Genomic DNA, 21,809 nt, shown 5'->3' with positions numbered 1-21,809 from the left:
GAACAAAAGTTAAATACAAATAACTTAGCTGCCCTTGGCCATAACTTAAACAATGTTTTATCCCCGGATACCAGATACATCTCCGGCCAAAGTACCTCTTGGTCTTCTCTCCTTCTTAACATTCCTTACCTTGACACTCAGACCTAAGCTGTACTTGCTAGATGGCCAGTCCCATCTTCTTCTAACATGACAGCAATAATATTTTAAATAAAGTACTGCAATTGTATGTTCTTATTACCAAATGTGAGTTGGGCGCTTTGAGTCACTCTTAAATTAAAAAAAAAAACGAGTAATCAGAAGTGAATAAGAGCAGTACCTATACAGAGAAAACTGTACAAGGACACCCAACGGAAATAAATAGGTTTATTTATTTACTCAGAGAGAAAGTATGTTGTTTACCTTTCTAGACCAGTATAAACGTTGATGGATCTGTATGTATCCTTTTAATAATAAGCTTTTTGTTATTGCGCCTTCTTTAAGCCATTAATAAACAAATAATGGTTAAATATGAATTCCAAAGTTAAGGTTCTTACTCATCATTGATCATCATATGAAAACTTTTTCAGGTAAAAATGTGATGCCATCCAAAAGAATTTAACATTATATTCCAAAGAAATCATTTGCTTACAAAACTTTAACACCGTTTGGATAATTAATTAGTAAACCCTTTTAACTAAGGGACACAAAATGATTACAAAACAAAAAAGAATATAATACAACTGTTTCTGAATTAAATACACACAAAAGCTATCTGCAGTAAAATATTTATATTTATTAATATTCTCTGTAAACCAAATATTGGGAAAATAAAGAGCATTTTACATATTTAGAAATCTTTTTGTTAGATTTATCTTACACTTATTAGCAAAATAATGCAGTTATTGGGATAGAACCTTGAAATTTCTCACTTTTCCATTCTTGCCTTGTTTACTTTTTAACAGTTTTTTAACTGAATTCATCATCTCATCAGTTTTTAGAGTATAAATTATAGGATTCAGCATTGGCGGAATTGTTGATGACAACAAATTATTTAGAATTCTTGCATTTGGATGAAAATTTACAAAAGTTGCTGACAAATATGTAACTGCTATTGGAATATAGAACATTGCTACTAAGATGATGTGTGAAGTGCAGGTTTTCAGTGCTTTCTGCCTTCCTTCTGACGTTGTAATTTTTAACAATGTAACCCCAATAGCTAAATATGTAAAAAGAATAAATGTCAGTGGTACAAAAAGAAACAATGCTATGTTAGTAAAAGCCATTATTATGTTTATATAAAAATCATTGCAGGCTAAGCGGTAGACAGGTCCATGATCACAGAAATAACTGTTTATTACTGTGGACCCGCAGAAGTTGAGTCTGGTAATCAGGAGGACCATTATAGACAATGTAACAGCAGAAAACATCCAAGTTGAGGATATAATTATTATCATCCTGCTGTTAGTGTTAATGCTGTGATACTGTAAAGGGAAACAAATGGCAAGAAAGCGGTCATAAGCTAATATTACAAGAGAAAGTGACTGCACTGCACTAAAGTAAGGAACAAAAAACATGTTAGCTAGACATGCATCATATCTGATAAAATTTGAGTTAAAAAGAAATGTATCTATTGCTTTAGGAATGACAGCTGTTGTTGTGCATAAGTCTGCCAATGCTAAATTACTAACAGCAATATATTTTGGACTATGAAAACTTTGCTCCAAATATATTAGTACAATAAGAAATGCGTTACAAAACACTGTAAGAATATATACAAGAAATAAAAAAATATAAAAATAGTTAGCAAAGGGCATATCTTGAAAACCACTTATGTAGAACATTTCTGGATGCACAAAAGTATTATTCAGTGCATATGTTGTAGTCTGTGAACTCATGGGTACCATGTTCTTGCTGTTTAGTCTTCAGTTCACTATAACCTGGTCTACAGAAAACATAATTACACATACATTATAAGTTTTATAATTTGCCTTTAACATTGTATCCTTTTCTCCAAATAAACTTTTTTGGAAGTAAGATGACAGAATGTACAATAATGCTTATTTGCGTTTTGTCACATTTCAAATAACCAGATTATGAGAGCTTTTCAGCAGCAACACTAATAATTTATACAAAAATATTAGCTTAAACAATAGAGTTTTCTCTTATTTAGCTATGGTTTATGCAGTAAGAGGAATTCAGGCTAAATAATACTGAAAGTGAAAAGGTTCATAGAGATTATATTTGTAATATCATTTAAGTATGGTATTGATTTCCCTGTTTTTAGATTAAAATAATTTCAGCTATTAATAGTATGCTCTGCTTAACTTAAATGAAGCATGCTGAAACGTTTTGTAACTTGTTCATTTTTAAGTCAGATCCCTTTTCTAGTTCATTGTGTAGTATATCAGTTATATGTTTGAATACTACATTCTGTCATTCATGTGATCTACTGCATCCCCTACGTTATTTAGTACATACTTACATCTACTTTACATACATCTTTACAATGGTAATAAAAATCTCTGCCTTTTTCCGTTAAACATTTAACAGTTTTGTGATGCATATAATGGAAAAAGTCCTAAAAATACCAAGTACCCAATTTAAAATATAAAGAAAATAATAATAATTTTAATTCTGTTATGAAAAATTACAGCTGCAGCATTTATAGATACAGAATAAAGTCTGTATTATCATATATTGCAAATACGATTCACGACCTTACCTTTCTGCAATTCTGTTATTCCTTTCTCAGAGTTTTAGCTTTTAAGGTTTTTTTTGGCATAGGAATAGCAACCTTTTTAAAGAGATGGTATTGCTGTTTTTAAAGGGAGACATCATTAACCTTTGTTAATTTGCCAGGGATATTTACACTTTCCTTTTAATCACTAGAGAAAAGATTGCATCTAATTAAACAAGCACAATGTTCCCACATAATACATTAAAAAAAAAAACTTTAAATACATTCACTGGTGCCACATGTCTTTACTTAAATTTCACACATTTACTAATGTATTTATTGGCATTACTTTCTTAATTTACATGACAGAGATACATAAACAGACCTAAAAGACCTAAATAGTTGTTGAGGAATTACTTGGGATTGTTAGCCCATAATTTTGCATGGTTTGAGTTAATCTTTCATTTCAAAAAGTTGGTTTTGCATCTCAGGCAAGGTCATGAATATTAAATCTAAATAAACCTTGTCCAAGACATCAGTAGTAGAGGCAGCTTCAAGAAATGTTGTGGTCCTGGTTGGCTTCCCACTCCTGGAAACCATGTTGGGAGCTTCTTGAACCCATGCTGTCTGATAACATAACCAAGAGAGGGGCAGCAGCAGGTGAGGACACACACAATCAGTAATGGATGGGTATAGAAAGTGTAAAAAGTTTTATGAATGAAACCCAAACACAAGTTCAAATTCAAATATATAAAAAATAAGTGCAGGGCAATCTTCTTTAATTTAACAAATAAAATAAATAAATAATTCACTTGTACAAAACAGGTAGTGTGGTGCCTGAAAGACAATAAATAAATATTCTGAAAGAAAGCAGTGTTCCTTGTTGGCTAAAAAAGTGCAGTAAATCGAAAATCCCATTAAAATCTCAAGCTAAAACTCACCAGTCATTGGGTTCCCTCCATTTCTATCCACCCAGCATGCCTCTCTTCTTCCATCTCCCCCAGCACACCCTAACAGGTCTTGCAGAAAGGCGGAGATGCAGACTACTACAGTCCAACTCACTGGCTCCTTTGTCGACTGCCTCCTTCTGAGCCAGACTCACTCCTTCCCACTTACTTCATTTGCATCTACAGGATCCTTCAGTCCTCAGTCACTCCACAATCATGCTCAGCGTAAGTGACCAGCCCATGAAACGCCATTCCTCACACCTGCCATGCTACATCGGCCATGGTGGCTCCTTGCTGTGCTGCTGTATTGGCTTTTCATTTTTTTTTTTTACATTTTTTTCTTGCTCTTTTCCTTCTCCGCTCTCTTGTCCTTGTACTTTTAAAGCCCTTGCTGTCTTGCCCAGCTATCCCTTATATTTCTTTGTGGGCACAGCACCTCAAACGCTAACCACAGATGCAAATGCTCCACTAACTTCGTGCAGTCGCACAAGCATGCACACACATGGAGATTGAGACAGCTATTTATTTAAAACCAATCGCCAACCACATAGTTGCAGACCCTTTATATCGGCCCCCAAACTACAATGTATCTTTCTTATCTGAGTTGAATGAATTATTAACCCACTTATGTTCCCTTTCCCAGACAGTCATTCTTCTTGGTCATATATTAGACATAATCTGCACATCTGGTTTATCTGTCGGCAACACTTATAACAGTGATTTACATTATTTTGACCATAAAGCAGTACTTTTCACTGTTTCATTACCACATCATCCTCTAACCTGTTAACATCAAATTTCTTTCAGAAATTATGGTCTATGAAAGAAACTGGACGAAGCCATGAGAGAAGGTCACATAAGTCTGGCCTAACAGGCTTTCTGACTATCAAAGAGGTTACAGAGATGCACAAACTACAGCTAAGAACATGCATTATGGCAGATTAATAGAAAGAGGAAAAGATAACCTGAGGGTTTTGTTCTCTGTAGTTAATAAACTACTTCAACCTGCGTCTGGCCCAATTACCTCCTCTACTGAAGTTTATGAAAAATTCCACCACTTTTTTTGTAATAAAATTAAAAATGTAAATAATTCAATGAACACAAATCCATCATCCATTTATATCTTTCCCCGTCTTCCCACTCCATCCAGCTCCTTTTCTAAAGTTTCATCAGTCACATCTGCATTTATTAATGACCTGATTTGTAAGATAAAGCCAACTACTTGTGCATTGGATGCCATCCCACCACACTCCTTAAATCTGGCCTTCAGGCCATAATCCCGACTGTTACGACAATAATAAATACATCCCTTGACACCAGCTTTGTGCCTGCCACTTTTGAAACTCTTTCTTTCAAGCTGACAGTCTTAACAATTTTTGGCCCATCTCTCACTTACCTTTCCTGTCAAAAATTCTTGAGCGTATTGTAGCCTCACAACTCACCAACTTCTAATAACTGATGGAACCTTTTCAGTCTTGTTTCAGAGTGCAGCACAGCTGTGAAACTGCTCTGCTTTGGGTAACCAATGATTTGCTTAAGGCAGCAGACTCTGGACAAACAAGCATATTAATTCTGCTAGACAGTACAGCATTTGCCCCTCCTTGAACTGTCACCTTATCGTGTTGGAGGGGTTTGTGTGTCCCAATGATCCTAGGAGCTAGGTTGTCCGGGGCTTTATGCCCCTGGTAGGGCCACCCAAGGCAAACTGGTCCTAGGTGAGGAATGAGACAAAGAGCGGTTCAACAAACCTCCAATGAAAAGCAAAAACTATGGACAACGTTTTCCCTTGCCCGGACGCGGGTCACCTGGAGCCAGGCGTATAGGTGGGGCTCAATGGCGAGCACCTGGTGGCTGGGCCTGCACCCATGGGGCTCGGCCAGGCACAGCCCGAAGAGGTAACGTGGGTCCTCCTTCCCATGGGCTCACCACCTATGGGCCAAAGAGGTTGGGTGCAGTGTGAGTTGGGTGGTGGCCGAAGGCGGAGACCTTGGCGGTCTGATTCTTGGCTACAGAAACTGACTCTTGGGATGTGGAATGTCACCTCTCTTAAGGGGAAGAAGCCTGAGCTAGTGCGCGAGGTCGAGAGGTTCCGGCTAGATATAGTCGAACTCACCTCGACGCACAGCTTGGACTCTGGAACCAATCTCCTTGAGAGGGGCTGGACTCTCTACCACTCTGGAGTTGCCCCCGGTGAGAGGCGCCGAGCAGGTGTGGGCATACTTATTGCCCCCCGACTTGGAGCCTGTGCATTGGGGTTTACCCTGGTGGATGAGAGGGTGGCCTACCTCCGCCTTCGGGTGGGGGGAAGGGTCCTGACTGTTGTTTGTGCGTATGCGCCAAACAGCAGTTTGGAGTATCCACCCTTTTTGGAGTCTCTGGAGGAGGTGCTAGAGGGTGTGCCTTGTGGGGACTCCCTCGTTCTGCTGGGAGACTTCAATGCTCAAGTGGGCAATGACAGTGAGACCTGGAAGGGCGTGATTGGGAGGAATGGCCCCCCCCCGATCTGAACCCGAGAGGTGTTTTGTTATTGGACTTCTGTGCTCGCCACGGATTGTCCATAACGAACACCATGTTCAAGCATAAGGGTGTTCATATGTGCACTTGGCACCAGGACACCCTAGGCCTCAGTTCGATGATCGACTTTGTGGTCGTGGTCGCGGACTTGTGGCCATATGTCTTGGACACTCGGGTGAAGAGAGGGGCGGAGCTGTCAACTGATCACCACCTGGTGGTGAGTTGGCTTCGATGGTGGGGGAAGATGCCAGTCAGGCCTGGAAGGCCCAAACGTGTTGTGAGGGTCTGTAGCTTCAACTCCCACCTTCGGCAGAACTTCGACCACGTCCCGAGGGTGGGGGGGGACATTGAGTCCGAATGGGCCATGTTCTGTGCCTCTATTGTTGAGGAGGCTGACTGGAGCTGTGGCCGTAAGGCGGTCGGTGCCTGTCGTGGCGGCAATCCCCGAACCCGTTGGTGGACACCGGCAGTTAGGGATGCCGTCAAGCTGAAGAAGGAGTCCTATAGGACCTTTTTGTCCTGTGGGTCCCTGGAGGCAGCTGATAGGTACCGGCAGGCCAAGCGGAATGCGGCTTCGGTGGTTGCTGAGGCAAAACCTTGGGCATGGGAGGAGTTTGGAGAGGCCATGGAGAATGACTTTCGGACGGCTTCGAGGAGATTCTGGTCCACCGTCCGGCATCTAAGGAGGGGGAAGCAGTGCAGTGTCAACATTGTATATGGTGGGGATGGTGTGCTGCTGACCTCGACTTGGGATGTTGTATGTCGGTGGGGGGAGTACTTCGAAGACCTCCTCAATCCCATTAACATGCCTTCCAATGAGGAAGCAGAGCCTGGGGACTCTGAGGTGGGTTCTCCCATCTCTGGGACTGAAGTCACCGAGGTGGTCAAAAAACTCTTTGGTGGCAGGGCCCTGGGGGTGGATGAGATCGCCGGAGTTCCTTAAGGCTCTGGATGTTGTAGGACTGTCTTGGTTGACACGTCTCTGCAACATCGCATGGACATCGGGGACAGTGCCTCTGGATTGGCAGACTGGGTGGTGGTCCCCTCTTTAAAAGGGGACGGAGGGTGTGTTCCAACTACAGAGGGATCACACTCCTCTGCCTCCCTGGAAAAGTCTATTCGGGGGTTCTGGAGAGGAGGGTCCGTCGGATAGTCGAACCTCGGATTCAGGAGGAACAGTGTGGTTTTCGGCCTGGAGGACCAGCTCTTCACCCTTAGCAGAATCCTGGAGGATGCATGGGAGTTTGCCCAACCAGTCTACATGTGTTTTGTGGACTTGGAAAAGGCGTTTGACCGTGTCCCTCGGAGAATCCTGTGGTTGGTGCTCCAGGAGTATCGGGTACGGACCCCTGATAAGAGCTGTTCGGTCCCTGTACAACCGGTGTCAGAGCTTGGTCCGCATTGCCGGCAGTAAGTTGAGCCCGTTTCCAGTGAGAGTTGGACTCCGCCAGGGCTGCCCTTTGTCACCGATTCTGTTCATAACTTTTATGGACAGAATTTCTAGGCGCTACCAGGGTGTTGAAGGGGTCCAGTTTGGTGGACTCAGAATTGGGTCACTGCTTTTGCAGATGATGTTGTCCTGTTTGCTTCATCAGGCCGTGATCTTCAGCTCTCTCTGGATCGGTTCGCAGCTGAGTGTGAAGCGGCTGGGATGAGAATCAGCACCTCCAAATCCGAGACCATGGTCCTCAGCCGGAAAAGGGTGGAGTGCCCTCTCAGGGTTGGGGGAGAGATCCTGCCCCAAGTGGAGGAGTTCAAGTATCTTGGGGTCTTGTTCACGAGTGAGGGAAGAATGGACCGTGAGATCGACAGGCGGATCGGTGTGGCATCCGCAGTGATGCGGCCTCTTCTGTCTGTCGTGGTGAAAAAAGAGCTGAGTCGTATTTACCAGTCAATTTACCAGTCGATCTACGTTCCTACCCTCACCTATGGTCATGAGCTATGGGTAGTGACTGAAAGAACGAGATTGCGAATACAAGCGGCTGAAATGAGTTTCCTCCGCAGGGTGTCTGGGCTTTCCCTTAAAGATAGGGTGAGAAGCTCAGTCATCCGGGAGAGGCTCAGAGTAGAGCCGCTACTCCTCCACATCGAGAGGTGTCAAATGAGGTGGCTCGGGCATCTGATCAGGATGCCTCCTGAACGCCTCCCTGGTGAGGTGTTCCGAGCACGTCCAACTGGGAGGAAGCCCCAGGGAAGACCCAGGACACGCTGGAGGGACTATGTCTCCCGGCTGGCCTGGGAACGTCTTGGGATTCTCCCGGAAGGGCTGGAAGAAGTGGCTGGGGAGAGGGAAGTCTGGGCCTCTCTGCTTAAGCTGCTGCCCCCGCGACCTGACCCCGGATAAGTGGAAGAGGATGGATGGATGGATGGAGTGCAGCATTTGACACTGTAATGTGGCTCATTCATCCATGAGAATTCCTTAAATTAAACAGTAATTCAGATTCATGACTGTCATGATCCTAACTGTTCACTTGTGATGAGTGAATCTTGCTGAGTTTGTTTCGTTGTGAGCTTGGTGAAATTATAGAAATGTTCAGCAATTTCATCAAACTCTGCAAAACACATTGAAGTCAATGGGGAAGAATGAACACAAGTAGTTCAGAGTGGACTATAATGGTGCAATGGTCTTTTAAGTATCACTGAGGGCTAGAGAAGTGTGTGCCATCTATGCTGGACCGATTACTGTGGCCACAAAACTTATCTAAGCTGTGAGGCCGCAATGTTGACCACTGAGCCACTGTGCCTCAAACAATAAACGACAGGAAGGATAACCACAAACAAAACACAACAAATGGCCCCAATAATCAATTTAAAAAGTATATTTATGTATATGTACCTTAAAGTCAGGTTGTCTTGTTCCATTGTTTGAAGTCGGGCTCCGGGTACAGCTATAACTTCATTTTTGTTTTAAATTGATTGTGCAGATATTTTGCTCGTTCACACCAAGAAGTTAGAAACATCTTAATGTAGAGGAAGGGCTTCCTTGTGGCTTGTTTTGACTGGTAAGCACAAGACAAGACTATTTATATATGCAAATTAGCTATGCAGTACTGTGCTGCCAGTGCACAGGGATCAGTGATAATCTGGAGGCAGTATTATAATATTCTGATTATGGTCAGCTAATAAACCCTGTAATTTAACAGATATTGTATATCTGAAGCAGATAAGGGTGAAATCTCACAGTAAACCACATTTGAAAGTTCTGGACATCGCTGCTACAGCTCTGTGATGTCATGCTGGCCATGCAAAGCATCATGGGGCACTTGGAAAAAAATGTTCTAAGCTGCATGGCAATTTCCAAAAAAAAAGATAAATAAGTGAACCAGTGAACACAGCATATCTGCTGTGAAAAAAAGCTTTTTAGAATTGTGTATATTATAGCTACTGGTCACAAACTCAAAATAGATGTAGATAAACAAGGGAGACCTGTGTACCACCCCGGGTCTATACTAAACTAGAAGACTCAGCACTTCAGTTAGCCTGGCCCCAACCTCAAAACCCAAAAAGTAGGGCCAAGGTTTCAAAGTCTGCAAATCCAAAGTCAGTGAGGTAACAATCATAAAAAAAACAATCTGGCACAATGTAAACAAAAGAAATATTGGATTCAAAGTGGATTAAACCAAAATAAAGATAAGGAATCAAGGAATAAAAATGGGTTTTCCTTAAAAGGCACACCTAAAGATGAAGAAATATGATGAATAATAAATACCATAAACAGTACCTTAATTCGAATGCAGGGGTCAAAACCTGGAAATCCAATACTAAGAAAAAAGCACAATCTACAAGACAGCAAAAATGCTAATTGCTACTTTACCCTAAATACTTCTGGGAGCTCCACATACAGGAGACAAGGTAGAAAACAAAAACAACTGAAACATACAATACTAACATAATGTAAAATTTAAGAAAAAAATTAATGCACAACATTATATGAAATAAGTAAAACAAAGAAAGAGCAAAACCACAAACATTTATACCAAATAATACCTTAAAACAAATAAAAAGACTGAACCTAAAAAAAATACACTTAAGCCAGGGATAAAAACCTATTTGAACCAAAAGAATGAGAATACTGGTAGAAATTAAGCCAAAGACCTTCTTCACACAAAGATAATGGAAATTTTAAACAAACTACCGGGATATGTATTTGCAATGAAAACTTTTAAAAAGCATCTTGTCTTGTCTTGAATGAAAGAGAAATACCAGGAAACAAACAATAGTCAAAACAAAATGTGTAAGAAAAGAAAACTAGAATATCAAGCTGTTCCTTTGTTAAGATGAAAACAGAAAACAAAATGTTGCCAAAAACTAGTTACTTAAAAAGCAAGGATGGACCCCTGTCCATGAGCTCCTGGGACTGACAAGACTTTGGAGCCTCCTCTTTCAACCATTACAGCCAGCCAGAACCAAACTATAGACATATTTAAGAATAAAATACAGTAAAAACCCAAAGATAACAGATCCCACCTTTTCACGAGAAAGGGAATAACAAGATCATCATTCAACTGCCTTCGTTCCCTACTACCGACTAAGAAAATCAGTCACTAGTTTGCTTGAACTGAGGCTGTCCTTGCTAAATCCAAACATACAGTTCGTCACCGGATCTTTGCAGACGCACAACATAAAGCACTGTTGTAACTATGTGATATCATGTATAGCTACAAATGACATCACAGCCATTCTCATTATTTCTGTTTACTATCTCAACTCAATAAATCAATACAGACCAACTCATATCATTACGTCTAAATACAGTTGAAAACACAAACAGAAAAAAATATAATAATAAATCAATTGTTTTAAGACTCAACATTTATCGCCAAAGGTCCATGTCTCTCACTGATGTCGGGTAGTCAAACCGCTGATTGCAAAATGCTTGCACACCTTTGGGCCTGTTGCGCCATATTAGCCTTTGTTAGTAATGATTCTGCCTTATCTACTTAAGAACATACGAAATTTGACAAACAAGAGGATACCATTCAGTCCATCAAGTCCGTTTGTTTAGCGAATAGCTAAGCTGTCCCAATATCTCATCCAGATTTTTCTTAAAGGTTGTCAACTATACTATTCTGCATCAATTACAAGTCTCTGTACTTTGTTCCAGAATCCCACAACTCTTTACAGAAAGAAGTGCTTCCTGGCTTCAGTTTTATATTACACGTCCCCTTAATTACCACTGATATCCTTGAGTACATACAGTAATTCAGCCTTAAGATGAACAAATGTTGCTGGATTAACAGTATCAATGCCTTTGAGGATTTTAAATACCTGGAATAGGTCCCCTTGCAGTGTCCTCTACTCAAGACTAAGTAGGTTTAATTCTCTGAGTCTGTCAGAGTAGGACATGTCCTTAAGGCATGGGATGCACCAGGTTGCTGTCCTCTGCACAGCTTCAAGTGCTTCTATGTCTTTCTTGTACTGTGGTGACCATAGCTCCACACAATACTTCAGACGTGGTTATGTAGTTTGAGCATGATGTCCCGTGTTTTTGACAGACTTTTAGAGTGTGGACTGTGTGTTTTCCTTTTAAAAAAACAAAAGGAAGTTGATCGAGTGACATAGCGTGTTGGAGAAACTTGAAAGCTCACGTTCACAAAATCGCACATTGCCGAAAATAAAAAAGAAGTCACATATCAAAGTCGCCTTGAAAAGCCGAGTTGTAGCCCACTGTCTGAGTGTCATATGAAAGCTTATTAGGGTACAGAGAAAAAAGGCACACAGTGGCGAAAAAGAACGAAATGTCAACTTCAATCTCGACATTTCCACTTTAATCACGTAGTTTATTTTGTCATTAAAGTAGAACATCATAAACTTCATCTTAAAATCGTTTAATTAACCAGTTTCTCAAATCACATCGTAATTAAAGTAGCACGTTAAATGCTTTGTTTTGTATTTAATCTTCTATGTGCCTATGTGTGTGAATCACTACTTGCTTCTTAAACCGGCTCTCTTCCTCCAACTGGACACAGAATCCATGACATTCGTGATATTACAGCTCTCTGAATAACTAAAATAGTGAGATGTATACGTGATATCATTTTCATGATGATAGGAGTTAAAGCACGTTATTAAACATGTGTTTCACTTCGATGAAATAATTTATTGCAGCAGTACAATCAGGGGCGGCTCTAGGCTTGTGGTGGCACTGGGCAGAGGAAGAATCGGTGACTCCTTCGCCCACCAATGTCAGTGAGGTAGCTTATGCACGGTGGATGGCCACATCCGTTGCAGACACTGCATAGCCGCCTCGTGCTCATGACACAAGCATTTGCGCTTTTAGCTGTGTTGTTATTTTCTCTTTCTGTTTTATATTCAACTAGCAGAATACCCGCGCTTCACAGCGGAGAAGTAGTGTCTTGAAGAAGTTATGAAAAAGAAAAGGAAAAATTTAAAAAATAACGTAACATTCTTTGCCTGAAAGAAAGTGAATGAAATAAGTGTAATTGTAATAAACGAACAAAACAACAGCAGAAAAGCCGCGGATTAAATAAAGGAAATGGGTACTTGAACGTAAACTAAGTGTAAAATACGTACACAATAAGTATAATAATCATAATAAATGAAAAATAAAACAGCACAGAACCCGTGGATTAAATAAAAAGGTTGCCCCACTGGCTAAGCAAAGAAAAACGACTTTCTTATATGTTGTTCATTTATAAAACAGCGCAGAAGATGTGAGAAAGCTGCGCCACCAAAAAACTGCGGAGCGCCTAATATGGGCAGGCAATTATACAAAGAAAGTGAATGAAATAAGTATAATTGTAATAAACGAACAAAACAACAGCAGAAAAGCCGTGGAATAAATAAAGGAAATGGGTACTTGAACAGTAAACTAAGTGTAAAATACGTACACAATAAGTATAATAATCGTAACAAATGAACAATAAAACAGCGCAGAACCCGTGGATTAAATAAAAAGGTTGCCTCATTGGCGAAGCAAGGATAAATGACTTTCGTATATGTCGTTCGTTTATAAAGCAGCGCAGTAGCTGTGAGAAAGCTGCTTCCTTGTTGAAGCAAGGAAACCAATAAAGACACCACAGCGAAGAATGGCCTTATATGGGAAGCCAGTCAATTACATGGGAGGCGTGGTGAGTTGCGCAGCAGCCTTACATATGAATATGCTAAGTGTTGACTAAATAGAAGTTGAAAAGATATATTTTTTCAAATGTGATCGCACAATTCAAACTTTCTGCGTTAAACGCATATTTTTTCATACGTCTCAAACCAAGGGGATGTGAGGCTAAAATGAATCGGGAAGCACACGTACATACTCAGTACATCCCCTCTCGGGAATCGAACGCCGCTGCTAGAGGCGAAGGCTCTACTATTGCGCCACAGCATGTAGTTTGTCTATTTGAGCGTAGCAGTGTAATTCGGTTTTTGTTCAGCACTCTTTGGAACTGTTGCTTTTTGTCTGCGCACTGCGTCAGTTCATGTGAGCCGCTGAATATGGTTTTATATGTCACTTGCTCGCTTCTAATTGTTTCGCTGCCTTCTTAATTATATAATATATGTTTTCTTCATCGGTTTTTGGAGTTCTTCCTGGTTTTCTACGTACTGCGTGATTACGTGGGAGGCGTGATGATGTCACACGAAACTCCACCCCTCCACGGCTTTCGAGCTCAATTCCATTATTTCAGTATATGCAGAAAAATAGCTTCCATTTATGACCATTACGCGTAGAATTTGAAATGAAACCTGCCCAACTTTTGTAAGGAAGCTGTAAGGAATGAGCCTGCCAAATTTCAGCCTTCTACCAATACGGGAAGTTGGAGAATTAGTGATGAGTCAGTCAGTCAGTCAGTGAGTCAGTGAGGGCTTTGCCTTTTATTAGTATAGATATATATTGACATAGCCGTCACTGCAGTCAGTGCTTTTCTTTCCCCAAGTAACCGATCGCCACACAATCAGCTCTGTAATAGAAGTTAAGCCATCTGTAAGCTTAGCGCCGATTCTTGGGATGAAACTGTTTCTTAACCGTGAGGTCTATACAGGAAAGGCTTTAAAACGTTTTGCAGTGGCTGAGACAGCATGTCCATGAAACTGTATACCGATAATTCTCTTTCCGATCAGCTGCTGCTGTGATTCACACTCAGATACAGTGATATAAATACTCCGAGTGGTGCAGTGACAGTAATATGGAAAAAGATGGTCCGCTGTGGCAACTCCTAAGGGGAGGAGCTGAAAGAAGAAGAAGGAGAAGTGAGAGTAACAACACTAAAGCAGTTATGGTATTTGGAATACTATGGCTGTTCCCTGGACCATTATATTGTTACAAGTTAATTACAATCAGATGCATTACACTAATAAACAATATGCGGTTAGTTTCAGTGCATTTATAAAGCCGCGTCAGGAAAATAATGAGTAACCACACAAGAACAGTACCATTGCTTTGACGGTGGGTGCCGCCAGTCTGCAAAACAGAGCGGAGAACTTGCGTAGGACAAGGCATGAGGTACCGTGGAAAAGTGCGTGGCTTTACGCCAAGTGTAGGTTTTATACATCGCGATTTGAATGTGGAAAAGTTCTTACACAACATTTCTGTGCGTACGCACCGTTTATACATGAGGCCCCAGGTCTTTTAATCTTTCCTCATAATTCTTCCCTTGTAGCCCTGGAATCAGCCCAGTTGGTCCTCTCTGGACTTTTTCTAGGGCTCCTGTGTCTTTATTTGTAGCCTGGAGACCAAAAGTGCACACAGGACTAAAGATGAGCCATCGCCAGTGAGTTTCACCATACCTCCATGTACTCTATACATCATGCTATATAACCTAACATTCTGCTACCATTCTTAATGGTTTAAGAACCCTGTCTGGAAGTTGAGAGTGATGAGTTCACTACAAATCCTTCTCATATGCTCTAGTTTCAATTTTCAGACCTCTCATTATACATTTAATTGGAATATTTTTACTTCCTACGTGTAATACTTGACATTTACTTACATTAAATTTCATCTGTCCAAAATCTTCCCAAGCCTGTATGCTGTCCATTTCCCTCTGTAATGATTGCACTAATTCTAGTTTATCATCATTCCTACTACCATGGTATCATCAGTAAACCTAACCAGCTTGTTATTTATATTCCTATTCAAATCATTTATATATATTAAAAGAAGTAGCACTGACCCCTGTGGGACACCACTATTAACTTCAAACTGATTTTTATAACAACCCTCATACCATCACCCTCTGCTTCCTGTGTTTTAGCGAATCTTGCATCCATCTACACTGAACACCCTGAACTCCCACTTCTTTTAGTCTGATGTTCAACCTCTCATGTGGCACCTTATCAAATTGAAATTCAAAAAAAATCTGGACATGACTCTGACCGTGTCTTTTTGTAGCTTCCTCATGGAATTCCAGCATGTTAGTAAAACATGACCTCCCTTGTCTGAGCCCAGTCTGAATGAAGTAAAACTCCTGTTCTTTCCATGTGTCCTTTTTACTGGTTGGCATCATGCTCTCATAATCTTTACAATTAGCATTACAATTATTAGTCATATACACGATGCACAAATGTTTTATCCTTTGAAGCTTCTTTTTTATCTCCTTATGTACCCACTGCAGAATTTATTTCCTACTAATTACAATTTTGTTATGTACTGTGATGGTCTGGGTCAATTCCATGCTCTCTGGTGCTTTCAGGAACCTCTCGAACCAATAACCCTTATACATCCTGTACCAAGATGAGCCAGGCAAATGAAGACACACACATTCAGAAAGAGGTTGGTGCAAAAATGTTAAGTGCTTTTATTTAAAAACAGAAAAAGTGTTCCAAAGTGCTGTGCATCCATCTATTAAATAAATAAATAATCCATAAAGTGTCCAGTGGAGGTGAAAATCAATAAATAATTCAATAAAAACTTGGTTAAAATCAAGGACAAACCACAAACAGTATTAAAAACAGGATTAGTCTTTGCATCTGCACTCTTCCAAAAAACATAGAAAATTTTATTATTTTATCATCAGTTGGTCCTAACAGTTCAATCACCTCTACACCTTCAATTCTGTCCCAGTTATAACAAAATGCTAAATCTAGACAGGTTTCCCCTGCATTGGTGCACTCACTGATCAAGTCTATAAACTTGTGCTCTTTTATGAAACTGTTTACAAAGCTCGCTTAGTTAATATTTGGATAGTTAAAGTCGCCCCTGACTATAATATCCCCTGTAAGCTAACCTCTTTAATATTATTAAACAGATGAATGTTAATATTACTGTCTGCATTGGGGGTCTATAGCACAGTTATAAAATAAAGCTTCTTTCTTTAATGCTTTCAAGATGATGTGGCTCCTCATCCAACTGAAGAAGACTTGCATTTAAATTTTGCTTTAAATAAATGGTACCACCCTACTTTTCTGTTCTGTCTATCCTTACTAAAAATGTGTACCCATTTATGTTATACTTGTCCCCACCTTTGTTATTTGGCCAGGTTTCCGTTATTGCTATAATATAATTACTACTCTCAGTTACAAACATATCCAACTCACCTGTTTTATTGTTGATAATTCTAGCATTAGCACAAGCTATTTTTATGTGTTACTTATTAAATTTTTGTGCTTAAACTTTGGGTTATAATTTACATTTCTTTGCATATTTTTTGTTACACCATTGTTCATCTTCTCATCTACAATTCTAAACCTGACCTGATATTACCCTAGTATAATATATACTTACCCATCCATCCTTTAATTATCAGATCTTCTTAAAGTAATTCACACTAATAGTTCCATTAGGCACAAGGCAGGATACATTGCATACTTACCTCATATTGTAGCTTTTAGCTCATCTTATGGCACATACTCACAGCTAGTCCCATCCTATGTTAAGCCTTTTTATCTGACATTAACTTTAGATTCAACAAGCACAAGAGAGCAGATGTATAAATACAGTATAGCTGACAGCATTACAATGGAAGTTATTTTTTTGGACAAGTATCACTGTCAATGTTACAGGATAAGAGTAAATTTGATGATTCTTCATGTTAATTGTTTAAATTCTTAATTCTTTGAAAAGTGTGATCTCAATTAAGTTATCATAAAGTAAAAGGCCAAGTAAATCATTTTAATTGTGTCTACAAAAATTAATAACAATAGCCTTCTTTTAACAGTTAGAAGGCACAATCCTTTCACAGTTGAGAAAAGCATCAAAATGGATTATGACATAAACAAGAACATTACAAAAGCAATGTCTAGATTCAATTCATACAAATACAAACACATAATATAAAAATATATTTAAACACTATAAGCCAAAGGGCAATCATTTAAAAATAACTATATATATATATATATATATATATATATATATATATATATATATATATATATATAAATTACATTTATCTTGAACTACTTGGCATAATTGTGAATTTCCCCTTGGGATTAATAAAGTATCTATCTATCTATCTATCTAATATTCTGTAGTTATTGGGCTTGAACCTCAATATTTCTTACTTTGAATGTCCTCTCATGCTTTCGCTTTATATATTTTTTAATTATATTAATCATTTCTTCAGTTTTTAGAGCATACATTATTGGGTTCAGCATTGCTGGAATTGTTGCGGACAACAAATTATTTAGAATTCTGACATTTTGATTTGTTCTACATATTTGTTCTACCAAATTTGCGCTGTTCTACCAAATATGTAGCTGCCATTGGAGTATAAAACACCACCAGTGAAATTTGTGGAGATAAAATGAAATGGTGTGAGACAAGGAAAGATAAGATAAGATAAGATAGCGAAAGACAGGGCAAGATAAGATAAGATAAGATGGGATAAGATAAGATAAGATAAGATAAGATAGGATAGGATAAGATAAGACTGCTAATCACCAAAGGGACATTTAGGGGTTCCAGTAAGCTCACAGCAAAATTAAAACTAGTACACATAGATTAAATAAGTAAAACACCCAATAATATATAAGATGAAACAGATAAGATAAATAAAAAACATAAAATATCAAAATAGTGGCATATTACCAATCCACAGTAATAAATACAGTGCAGTATCACAGTATTATAAAAGAAAAAAATGTGCGACATAGGATGACCAGTAATCACAGTTAAGGTGTCTAGTGATGGATAAAGTACCAGTGATTACAGAGTCTGATGTTCCATACATATAATTCACAAAATAATCCAGTAAAGGATACATGAATTAAAGCCCAGAGTTGTATAGTCTGATAGTAGCAGGAAAAGAAGACCTTCGAAAGTGTTTCCTCCTGCAGCAGGGGAGGGGAACAGTCTGCTACTCATTGCACTTTTTCGACCCTGTAGTATTTTAACGAGTGGATGGGAGGAAATCTTCATAATTAATGACACCTTTGCAAGCATCTTCCCCATTATTATCACCTCCACAGTGTCCAGTTTCACCCCGAGGACTGAACTGGCCTTTCTGATGACCTTGTTCAGTCTGTTAGTATTATTAGCTGTGTACTGTTGCCTCGACACACCACAGCATAAAAGATGGTTCTCAATACCACAGACTCACAGAAAGTCCTGAGCAGCAGCCCTCTCACACTGAATGACCTCAGCCTTTTCAAAAAATAGAGTTGTCTCTGGCCCTTCTTACACAAAATGTCCATATTCTGCCCTCTTATCCCAGCTTATCATTCAGGTGAATGCCCAGGTACTTGTAGGTTTTAATTATCTCAATTTCAGGATCCAGAAGTCCACCACAAGCTCCTTTGTTTTCTTGGGGTTTAGCTTGAGGTGTTTGTGATGACACTACTACACAAAGCTACTTACCAGGCTTCTGTATTCTTCCACCTTCCCTTCACTAATACATCCAACAATAGAGGTGTCATCTGAGAACTTTTGAAGGTGACACATCATACCTGAAATCCGAGGTATACAAAGTGAAAAGGAACATACTGTAGCAAGGAATATCCCCTGTGGAGCACCTGTGCGCTAATAGCTCTCTCCGACACACAGTACTGCACCCTTACATACTGCAGCCTGTTAGCCAGATAGTCTAAAAAACAGGAAATTTCGGCAGAATCAACCTGTGCCGCACACAACTTGTCTGTCAATAAGAGCAGCTGGATGGTATTAAAGGCACTATAAAAGTAAAAAAAAACAAGGGTCTCCCCAGACTCCCAGCCCTCTCCAAGTGAGAGCAGGCTCTATGCAGCAGAAAAACTACAGCATCTTACAGCCCCACATGCTGACGATATGCAAACTGTAGAGGGTCCAACCCTACACCCACCTGTGTTTTAAAGTGGCAAAGAACCAGCCACTCCATTGTTTTCATCAGGTGTGAAGTCAGTGCCATCGGTCAATAATCATCCAGTTCTTTAGGATTCTTAATCTTTGGCATTGGAACAATATGTGAGGTCTTCCAAAGCACAATAACCTTCTGTAGTCTCAGGTAGAGATTGTGTATGTGCTTCAAGACACCATACAGCTCATCAGCACAGGCCTTTAGTACTTTTGTACTGACTCTGACCCACATTTCCTGTATGCAATCTGCGTAACTCTGATCTCACCTCATCCTCTGTAATAATAACTTTGAATTTGGGGTGGAGACGTTAAGACAATGCAAGGTAGTAGTTATCCAACGTTCATTCCTTCTTCCTCATCCTCATCTTCCTTGTCTTCATTAGGCAGCTGTATGCCTGCTTTACCAGTAAAGTTGTTCGGCATTGCACACACAACTATCACTGCATTTTACCATTGTTTGGCCTATGTTTGTGTTTTACTTACAGATGTCAATATGTATGGACATTAACGATACCCTACAATATATTCATGGTTTTTTTTTTTATTTTGCATTTTGACACACTGTTGCACTGTCAAAGATAATGGCATCATAGCAGTTTTGCCACAATGTCCTTCCCCCTCCATCCAACTAGAGGCTATCGAAAGGGCATCACAGCACTATAATCGTAGTCATTTTCTCTCATCCTATTTCCCATGTCACTCAAGGAACTAAGAAAACTAAAATAAATGAACCAATGCCCTGCTTACCACGTCTATCCCCACTCTCATAAGCTCCAACCATGAGAACTTGCACCTCCTTCAAACCTCATTCAGGTAATTCATTACTGTGCACCCATCTACCACAGACAGACACAATGCTGGTCAAAAAGACAAGTGAGTCACCTCTGATGCCCATCTCTTCAACTCCCTCATCTATGCCCTTCTGATAAGCTAGTGCACCTGCATGTGGGTTGCTCAATTACCCGCAACCCGGAAGGAAGTCCTCCAACATTTGCCTTGTGGTTGGTGAAGTAACACAGCATCTCCACACAGCTTCTTAAGACTGAGTCTGACAGAGCTATGTGGGCCACCCTGTCCCCAGACACTCATCTGCGATTGCCAGCTACAAAGTTGGCTCCAGGAGTGGGTCACAGTATCTCCTTTGAAGGCTCCACTTTATCATAATCATTGTGGAAGTCTTGTTTGTGCTTAACTTTCTTCAGATCTTTTTGGGCACAAAGCAAAAAACATCATAACTTTCAGTGTCCCCGAAAAATAGGTCTTCCTGCACCACTCCAAGTGTTACATTATGTTTGTATATTACATGTGTTTAATTATAATATGCATATGCACTAGACTTTAAAAAAGGGATTGAAAGCATCTTCAGTGAATTATGAAAGATTACCATTTGCCCATTTTATGAATATAATTAGCATCTCATTATAGAGGTTATCATGACCATATAACACCTGAAAGTTAAAACTCTGTAGGAGATATACCAGAATTGTCAATAAGAACAGTAAGTATTTATAAAGAAACTGTTTTATGTGTTACAACTAACTCTCATTTGTAAAATGTTATATAAACTTTATATTTAATAATTGTGCTTAATTATTTTTTAAACAGAAACTGTATTTTTCATGATAGAAACAGCAATCTCTTTGCACCTGTGAATATACAGTATGTTTCTGACTTTTTTAAATAAAAATAAAGACTAAAATAGGATAACGGTTTGTTTCATGGATAATTACATTTATTTTTTTTAATTAAACAACAATATAGAGCATATTTAATATGCATTTTTAATGACTGTGATAAAAAGACCAACTCAGAAAGCATTTCAGCATAAGGTAAGATATTGATTGTTGCATTTTTTTTCATCTGCAGACATTCTGAAGTAAATGGAAGGTCCCTTATGTAGCTTTTTCTCTTTTCAGTATTGTGCTGCTTAAATGTTATGATTATTTAAGGCAAAATACTGGACCAATGTTACACTTTATGTTTCCTAAATGTAAAAAAATACTACAATAAATGGCACATGTTGCTGCTAATAGACTGAACTCATTTCTGATGTTATGAAGTGCATATTAACAATATGTACCAGTTTTATAATGATATGTTTTGTGTAAAATGCCAAAAATATTTATTTATTGGAAAAATTGACACAATGTTAAGTTGAGTAATAATTTCCAACAAATATGTGACCCTAGACAGTGACAACCTGAACTTAAAGCCACCTGGTATACTTTTGCATATATGTATACAGCTTATTTTAAATAAACCAGGTGATGGTTTTGGGTTTATATCTTAACTTCATGGTTATTTTTTTTAATTTAAGTTGCATTTCTGTTTTTCATACTATATTTGTACCGGACTGTTAAATAGAAGTGTGTTTAAAGAGAATGAATTTGAACTGAATATCTAATTATCTCTTCCATAGACCATTTTAATAGTAAACTGAAGAACAATATCCAAGAATCTGCTTCCC

At 39.2% G+C, this 21,809-nt stretch overlaps 1 protein-coding gene across 1 annotated transcript; it reads right to left on the bottom strand.

The window, feature by feature from the left end:
- Positions 1-878: 878 nt before the first annotated feature.
- LOC120524619 (olfactory receptor 142-like) lies at positions 879-19,765 on the bottom strand. The gene is made up of 3 exons (XM_039746450.1): positions 19,682-19,765; positions 3,773-3,793; positions 879-1,862 (listed from the first exon to the last, which is right to left on the bottom strand). The coding sequence occupies exons 1-3, from the start codon at positions 19,763-19,765 to the stop codon at positions 879-881; spliced, it is 1,089 nt and encodes a 362-aa protein (XP_039602384.1).
- Positions 19,766-21,809: the final 2,044 nt, after the last annotated feature.

The sequence above is a fragment of the Polypterus senegalus genome, chromosome 2 (genome assembly GCF_016835505.1).
Source record: "Polypterus senegalus isolate Bchr_013 chromosome 2, ASM1683550v1, whole genome shotgun sequence".
Taxonomy (NCBI): domain Eukaryota; kingdom Metazoa; phylum Chordata; class Cladistia; order Polypteriformes; family Polypteridae; genus Polypterus; species Polypterus senegalus.
Note: the sequence above shows the minus strand (reverse complement) of the source record. Positions and strands in the feature narration are given on the sequence as shown.

Bases quoted from the DNA above. Each gene is read 5' to 3' on its own strand.
- LOC120524619 (XM_039746450.1), bottom strand. From the start codon at position 19,765: ATGCCGAACAACTTTACTGGTAAAGCAGGCATACAGCTGCCTAATGAA. The intron at 3,794-19,681 runs GTTGGATAACTA...TGAGGACTGAAG, and splicing joins ATGAGGAAGAAGGAATGAAC to GATCCTGTAGATGCAAATGA. The intron at 1,863-3,772 runs GTAAGTGGGAAG...ATGAGTTCACAG, and splicing joins ATCCTGTAGATGCAAATGAA to ACTACAACATATGCACTGAA.